Source organism: Talaromyces amestolkiae (genome assembly GCF_001896365.1).
Source record: "Talaromyces amestolkiae strain CIB chromosome Unknown scaffold10.1, whole genome shotgun sequence".
Taxonomy (NCBI): Eukaryota; Fungi; Ascomycota; class Eurotiomycetes; order Eurotiales; family Trichocomaceae; genus Talaromyces; species Talaromyces amestolkiae.
Window position 1 is genome coordinate 1,362,087 of NW_024468046.1, and position 7,864 is coordinate 1,369,950.

At 46.3% G+C, this 7,864-nt stretch overlaps 3 protein-coding genes across 3 annotated transcripts; 2 read left to right on the forward strand and 1 right to left on the reverse strand.

Moving 5' to 3' along the window:
• Positions 1–3,007: 3,007 nt before the first annotated feature.
• Positions 3,008–3,940, forward strand: BHQ10_005954 (uncharacterized protein; the record flags this gene model as incomplete). The annotated part of the gene is made up of 1 exon (XM_040878486.1): positions 3,008–3,940. The coding sequence occupies one exon, from the start codon at positions 3,008–3,010 to the stop codon at positions 3,938–3,940; it is 933 nt and encodes a 310-aa protein (XP_040734458.1).
• Positions 3,941–3,988: 48 nt separating this feature from the next.
• BHQ10_005955 (uncharacterized protein) lies at positions 3,989–5,002 on the reverse strand (the record flags this gene model as incomplete). Its single annotated transcript, XM_040878487.1, has 2 exons — positions 3,989–4,621; positions 4,697–5,002. The coding sequence occupies 2 exons, from the start codon at positions 5,000–5,002 to the stop codon at positions 3,989–3,991; spliced, it is 939 nt and encodes a 312-aa protein (XP_040734459.1).
• A 364-nt stretch (positions 5,003–5,366) lies between these two features.
• On the forward strand, positions 5,367–7,261 carry BHQ10_005956 (uncharacterized protein; the record flags this gene model as incomplete). The annotated part of the gene is made up of 5 exons (XM_040878488.1): positions 5,367–5,490; positions 5,592–5,731; positions 5,798–5,983; positions 6,093–7,055; positions 7,112–7,261. The coding sequence occupies 5 exons, from the start codon at positions 5,367–5,369 to the stop codon at positions 7,259–7,261; spliced, it is 1,563 nt and encodes a 520-aa protein (XP_040734460.1).
• Positions 7,262–7,864: the final 603 nt, after the last annotated feature.

The window sequence follows — 7,864 nt, forward strand, 5'->3', positions numbered from 1 at the left end:
ATGATTCTTTGGAAACTACGGGGAGGACTCTGAGATATCTGATTGGGTACACATCTCTACATCACCATGTGATCAGGCTACCTTGTCCACTTAACTTTGTTAAGTTAGTCACCATGCTTATTATCTAATTCCTGTACTCTAACCCTAACAATGGCTCAAAACTTGCGAAGCAGCAGAGTCAGAGCCATTGAAGCCAACCGAGAGTGGCCATGTCAAAGAACTAAACTTTGTCAAGTGACCTCACGAGATTGCCTACGGGGCGCTCCCTAAGCATTCTGAGAAAGCCTGCGATCTTTCGGATATCCATCGGAAAAAGTCCGCATTATGTGACGAAGTTCCCCACAACCACATCCTCGATCTAAAACGTTACGTTGCCGAGATCCGGGATAGAATAACTGTATGAGTCTCCCTCGTATCATGTGAAGGCCACTTCGTATGTAAGAAAGTGGCGGAACAATCTTATTCCGCGCTCTTTCGCTCTTTCGCTCTTTCCTTGTATCCAGCGGGCCGATACCACCAGGCATCCCATGAAACTTCAACAACCAGCATACCGCCCCTTGATTGATAATTCAAGATCATAGAGAGATCCCTTCATTATGAAAAAAGGATCAACGCAAGGGCGCCGACTTCAAGCCTGTGAGAGATGTTGGGGGAGGAAGCAGAAAGTAAGAAAAAACATGACCTCTCATGTAATTGCACCATCAACACTTGGGGATTAGTCTGACATTGTTTTCAGTGTGATAAGCTGCTACCAGCTTGTAGCAACTGTATTGAAGCCAATAGCCAGTGCAGTGCACGGTCTATACACGTGGATTCATCTACAGATGAAGCAAGTGGGCTCTCCAATGCTGCTTTACCAGAGTGAGTGAGATGCCAACCCAGGTGTTTGGAAGGCTTGGTGTTTTCAGATTGAAACTAATGAGGCTCAATGCAAACTTGGTACAGATATGTAGAGTCGCTTAAGAGGAAAGCAGATGACTTGAATCATCATGTTCGACAACTACGTGCACGTCTGAGTAAAGAAGGGCCATCAGCGTCCCCTCTTTCTGGCAGCAGCCAACGGACCTTTCCTGTAGAGGGTGCAGCGGGTGCTGTTTACACTCCATCAGTCGCTACCAACCATTCGTTGACGGTGGCAGAGAACAGTATTCCAAAACAATCAGTCCAAGCCGCGATGGGTCAGATTGGATTCCTATCACGCAATGCTATGGCTGAGCCGCTTGACGATAATACAGGATCATTTCCCAAGGAATTGGCCATGGCTAATATATTGAAATCTGCTCTTCGTATCTCTGGCGACAATCCAACTCGGTCGGTATATCCGTCGATCTCTCGCCGAGGAGAGGGGCTGCTTACATTATTGGGTCATGCCGATATTTTCAACGAGGAGGCTGCAACGCCATATTTGGATCACTTTCGTCGACGACTAGCAATTATGTTTCCACATCTTGATTCGCATAGTCAGAATCTTGACGGAACTCCTGTACCCAATGATACCGGCGGACTGGACAACGATGCTGCATTCAAAGAATTCAACAATTATATGGAATTGGCTGTCGGGTTGACTTTGTCTGACGAATCCTCGATGGAGCTATTTTCCTCGAAACTACATACTCTTGCGGTGGACAAGCTCGATGTCATTCTGAAGAAGGGCGATGAGATCGAAATTATTCATTGCATTCTGTCTTTGATTATTCACTCCCTTTTTACTTCAGCCGGAGGTTCAAGCTGGCACCTAATCGGATACGCCATGGCAAAATGTATAACATTTCAATTTCATAAAGAACCGCAGCATGACGTGGCAGTGCCTCCAGGTCAAAGAAACCGCAGAAAGAGTCTCTTCTGGAGCCTTTATATACTTGATCGGTTCGTGATATCTGCCGTTGAACAGAGTATGATCAATTGCCTCACACAATTTACAGTACTGTATGCTCTGTCATGGGGAGACCTTTCAGTATACAAGACGACGATATATCAATCCAGGTAAGCCCGCCTTCAAAATCAAGAGTTGCAACATTGCTAATGCTTGGTGGAAGCCGTATACCGAGAACTTGAATACAGATTACAAGGACCAACTCGACCTACAAACATGCCTTCTCATCCATGCAAAACTAATGTCTAACATCCAAAGCTCCAAGCCCCGCCGCGCTATTTCCCATTACAGCAGCTTCTGTTATTGGCGTGATACCTCAAAATCACTGAGAACTATTAATAATATCAGTTCGACGATCCTGAAACAGCTTACCTGTAGAGCTCTGGTTCATATATTCCTTAAGGTCAATTACTCGACATCCGGTATTGATACGATGAAAGATCGGCAGAGAATTGAAAGCGACGTAGTTCGTAGTTGCACCGACTTCATTGAAGACGAATACCAAAATTACGAGCACGGAGACTTCTCGCGGTCTTTCATTGATGCGTTTGACCTATTTGTTGCTGGTGTTATACTGATTGTCTGTCTACGACGGACGCAGCAACCTTTGGTATCTGGAAAAACCGGTATTTTCAGCAGATGCGCCACTCTTCTAACAATTATTGGCGAGCGATTCGGGGCGCTAAGGGTGCTCCAAAGGATTATATCGGCTTTGTCGACGTTGGGTTTGGAGGGATTTTGCAATGATCAGGTATATCCGGAATCCGTCCGATTGACTTTGAAATCTGTGAGTACTGACCACATCGGGCAAAAACCGATACTGTAGGTTATCGATGAGTTACCGGATATTGTTCCTGCCTCTATTCGGGCCTTGATCATGGATTTTGTCCGGGAACAGCGGACGCCACACGCAGGAGGTCGACCGATATGTCGACAACCTCAGGTAAATGTTCGTCGGAGGTAGTCCGATATGAATGAGTCACCAACGCATGTGAAGTCATACATATTTTTGTCCATGGTACTTCCTTTTGAGATAATAAACTCTTAAATCTCAGGTACAAGTGTTTCTCAACAGAAAAATCCGTTCGTTATACAATCCTTTCGCAAATCAAAATCTCAAGACTTTACGAGAAAATGACGACCAAACCTACCGTTTACATACTGGACCAGTTCCATCCCGCAGCGGTTGAACACGCCAAAACACTTTTCAACGTCATACAAACAGAGGACGAAGAATTCAAAAACTGGCGACAGAATGCCAAGGCTCTGCTAGTCCGGGGGTCGTACGTTACCGCCGATGTTATCGCTAGTTGTCCGAACTTAGTCGCAATTGGCAAGCATGGAGTTGGCATTGATAAAATAGACCAAGAGGCATGTGCAAAGCGAGGAATCAAGATTCTAAATACCCCCGGAGCTAATGCACGCGACGTGGCCGAGCTGGCTGTTACACTGGCTTTGGCCCTGGCACGGTGTATTCGATCCATCACAGTTCGCCAAATGTCACAGCCGGTGCCAAAGGAGTCATGCAATGGACTTACGCTTTATCAAAGAACTGTTGGTATTATTGGAATGGGCAATATTGGAAGGCAAGTCGCCGAGATTTTTCAAGGTGGCTACGACACAGATATCATCGCGTTTGACGCCTTTCTACCCGAAGACCATGAATCGTGGCAGCATATCAGGCATACGAGAGCAAAGAGCTTTGAGGAAGTGCCTGTCAAAGCCGATGTTATCTCATTGCATATACCTTTGACTCCTGAGACGCGCGACTTGATCTCCTACGAGCAAATCAGGTCTATGAAGAAGGATGCGATCTTGATCAATGCGGCTCGTGGCGGTATAGTGAACGAAGAGGACCTAGCGAGGGCACTCTCTGAGGGTCATCTGTGGGGAGCTGGTCTTGACTGTCATGAGCAGGAACCACCAACAGCCGAGAAGTATGCAAAACTATGGGAGAACCTGAATGTCATCAGTACGCCGCATATCGGAGCGGCGACCTCAAGAGCACAATATGCAAGTGCTATGGGCGCTGTAAATAACCTGTACGAATATTTATCTAAATTATAAAATCGCATGTTGTATTGATATCAAACTTGAGAACGATATTGAATTCCACTAGATGTTCTTTGTTTTTACAGCTTTTGCTTTTGACACTCCCCTGCAACGCCATCTTACATACTGCACATTACCCTTGATACTATCCGTAATGAATAAAGTCTTGCCATCGTCACCACCAAAGGCACAATTAGTCAAATTCTTACCTCCCTCGGGAGCCGTCACGATCCTAGCCTTTGGTATCCCATCGGCATCGACGACAAACACTGAGCCCAAACTAGGATGGCAAATGAACAAGTTCCCTTCTTCATCCACAGCCAGACCATCGGGTCCAGCGCAGCCGAACGATTGGAAAAACAATCCCACTTTGGTAGTCGTTCCATCTGCATGGAGCGGAAGGCGCCACACAGAGTTTGATCGTGTCATGGCAACATACAGGAACCTCTCGTCAGGGGTAAGTGCCAAACCGTTTGGTGAGACTCCATTTGAGATGAGACAATCGAGTTTACCCGTAGGAGAGAGACGGTAAACACAGCCGGTCGGATCGCTCATGCCGGTCTGGCCTTGATCCGTAAAGTAGATGTCGTTTGTTGATGAGATTATCAGGTCATTGGGCCCTTTGAACCTTTCTAGGTTGCGACGAGTCAGGAGTGGTGATATTTTGCCAGTGGATGGGTCAAAGAGAAGGATTCCCTAGAATGAAGGTCAATTTACTTCTTTTCATTTCCTTTGACAAAATGAAATCCAGGAAAGAACCTTGGAACATACCTGCTTATAGTCCGCGATGATGATGCAGCCATCTTCCCGAACGGCAAGACCATTGGGTTCACCATCATAACGTACAATTTCCGTCCCTGTCTTATTGCTGTCTATCTTTAATATTCTGCCATATGGAACATCAACCACGTACAGATCTCCGTTGGAGACGTATGTTGGCCCCTCGAGAAAAATATTAGACGCTGGAACAGCGGATCCTCCCCTCCATTCTGTATCCTGACCGGTGCAACGAAGGGCATCTGGGATGCGAACGTAGACCTCAGCCTGGAAAGTCGGAGGTGCAGGGAAGAAATTCATTTTGCGGGAGAGATTCAAATTCTTATGTTGGAAGAAGTTAGAGAAATTGTCTTCAGTTAGCTGTCAACTGGTAATAATATCGTCCCCAGTACCTGCTACCTAGGAGTGAGAAACAGACATTTCGGTGTCTTCCGGACATTTTCCGACCCCGGTTTTTCTCCATTTCGGTACAAACTTCTCCCGGATTTTCTATCCTCTACCCATGCACTAACAATATGTCGGGGTCCGCAAGTATATAACTTGCCCCATCATTCCTAAAGATGCGGTTAAACGGTTCCAGGCACCTGAGGTTCTGTTTCTTGACTACAGGTTCCTCTCTCATATAGTTTTGAATAACATACCTACAGAAGCGGGACTTGTGGTCATGGGTTTAATCGCAGACACCAAGCGGGCTCTCAAGGAATCCCCTAGAGAGATTTTTAACTTGAACGTCCTTCTCTATACTTGGATCTTTTCTTTCCCAGGTATCTCGAAAGGGTTTGACGAAGGTGAGAGAGTCATCCCGATGCGTTAAAACATCCACGGATCCCCTCTGGGGTAATTCATCATAGTCTAGCCCTGACTAACTCTCGTTTATTAAACTTAACAGGGAACATTGGATCTATTGTAACTCAAACTCGCTTCAAGGTCAAGTTTGAGGTTGCAGATCAATCGGACAGTCAGTATGCCGACACAAAGGGTTGGATTGTCTCCATTGCGACTGCGGGTGCAGTCCTTGGCTGTCTCGGGGTAAGTTCATCGAATGTTCTACTACTCAAAGCGGTGGATGCTTATAGAATTTTCTCTGATACATAGTGTTTGCCATTGAACGACAGAATTGGTCGACGATGGACACTACGTCTTGCCACCCTTTTCTATATAGCGGGTATACTGGGACAAGGTCTATGCAATGGAAATCTATCTGGCTTGTATGCGTCAAGAGTCATTGCTGGTATGGGTATTGGAGCGACTACAATTGTGCCACCCGTGTATATTGCAGAGGTTTGTCATTCTGCACGGAGCCTTGAAGACGCTTCATTGAAGTATACTGAGCCAATGATATCTTAAATATATCTCTCCTAAAGCTATACGTGGCCTGCTTATTCTTCAGCATGCATCCTGTCAGATGCTCGGTGTCGTCCTCGGCTTCTTCATTAACTATGGCGTGACCAAATCCTACGCAGGAACCGACAAACAGTGGATGCTACCAACTCTTCTCCAACTCGTACCAGCAGTTGTCTGGGGTGTAGGAACATTCATCTGTCCCGAGTCTCCCAGATGGCTTTTTGCTACTGGCAGACGTGAACGTGCAATCGCCACGTTGTGCAAAATCAGAAAATTGCCGGCTGACCACCCTCTTATTGTCAGTGAAATCAATGCCATTGAGATCCAGATCCTCCATGAAGTCGAAGCCGTGAGCAACAGCAGCCTGTGGGATCAACTCAAGGAAACGCTCATTCCCGTCGAGAACAGACGTCGATTTTGCCTTACCTTCATGGCTACCTTATTTTCGCAGTGGTCTGGGGCCAATGCAATCACTCAATACTCGCCCACTATCTTTGGATATCTCGGCATCAATGGCATCGAATCAACCTTCCTCGCTACCGGAATATACGCAATTGTGAAGTTCGTCAGCACAATGCTGTTTGGTATCTTTGTAGTGGACTTCATCGGCCGTCGTCGCTCGCTCATGACCGGTATCTGTCTCCAAATTACCACACTCGCATTTGTAGGCGCATATCTGGGTGTCACAAAGGACATGACAGCAAACAATATCAACAACACCCCAAGTGCTTCACGCGCATCTACCGCCGCGATTGTGGCCATCTATCTTCACGCTGTTGCATGGAGTATCGGTTGGTTCAGTATCCCATACATCCTGGGACCCGAGATCTTTCCTATCCGGATTCGATCGTTGAATGTCTCGATCTCGATGGCGTTTCACTGGTTATTCTACTTTGCTTCTTCGCGAGCAATGCCTAGTTTGTTGGCTGCGACGGATAAATGGGGCGCTTTTGTGTTTTTTGGTTCCATATGTACGGTTTCGCTTGTCTATGTGTTTTTTGCTATGCCGGTACGTATATCAGTCCTCCCGGACCACACAATCGATGAAGGCTAATAATGAAATAGGATACTACGGGAAGATCGATTGAAGCCCTGGACAGTCTTTTTCAACGTCCTTGGTATACTGTCTGGCGAGTGGCATATCCGACTGCAAAGGAAAGGCAAGAGACGATAGATGATCCAAAATCAACTGCTGAACATGTTGAGAAGGTGTGAGGAGATATCTTCACGCAGTTCAGCAAGGATCTCATTAGTGAAAGGTCAAATGGCTTTGGCAAATATTCTACACGAACCCATATAGTCTCGTTGAAGAGTTGTCCCTACCTAGGCTCTGCTTGAATAACCCTGAGAGGTTCTTGGAGTCACTCAAATCCTACACACAGCAAGTCAAAGTAGTCCAAGCTACCACGGAATTCATTGATATCTTCTCGCTAGAGATCGCAAGCTTAGCCCTAATTTTGTCAAAGTAACAGATGTAACTGCACAAAGTAATAGAATGTAATATCCATTCTCCAACTATATGATTTCTCACAAATCCTACGCATATACTTACATATTGCAGAATGCGAGACATGTGGACCATAAAAGATGGACCACAGCAGGCGGTACTAACCGAATCAGGTTAAACACACACAAGCCCCTGAAGTACCCATGGAAAGAGCAGGTGGAGCCTCCCGCCCTGCTTGATGCGCTGTTAACGCCTGTGATTGGCCGAAACTCCTCGAGTCCCGTGACGTGCCAGAAACACGCCTGCCGCGTCCCCCAAACCGGCAACTGCCAAAATGGCGCTACAACAAAATAAACGTATGTTAGGGGACT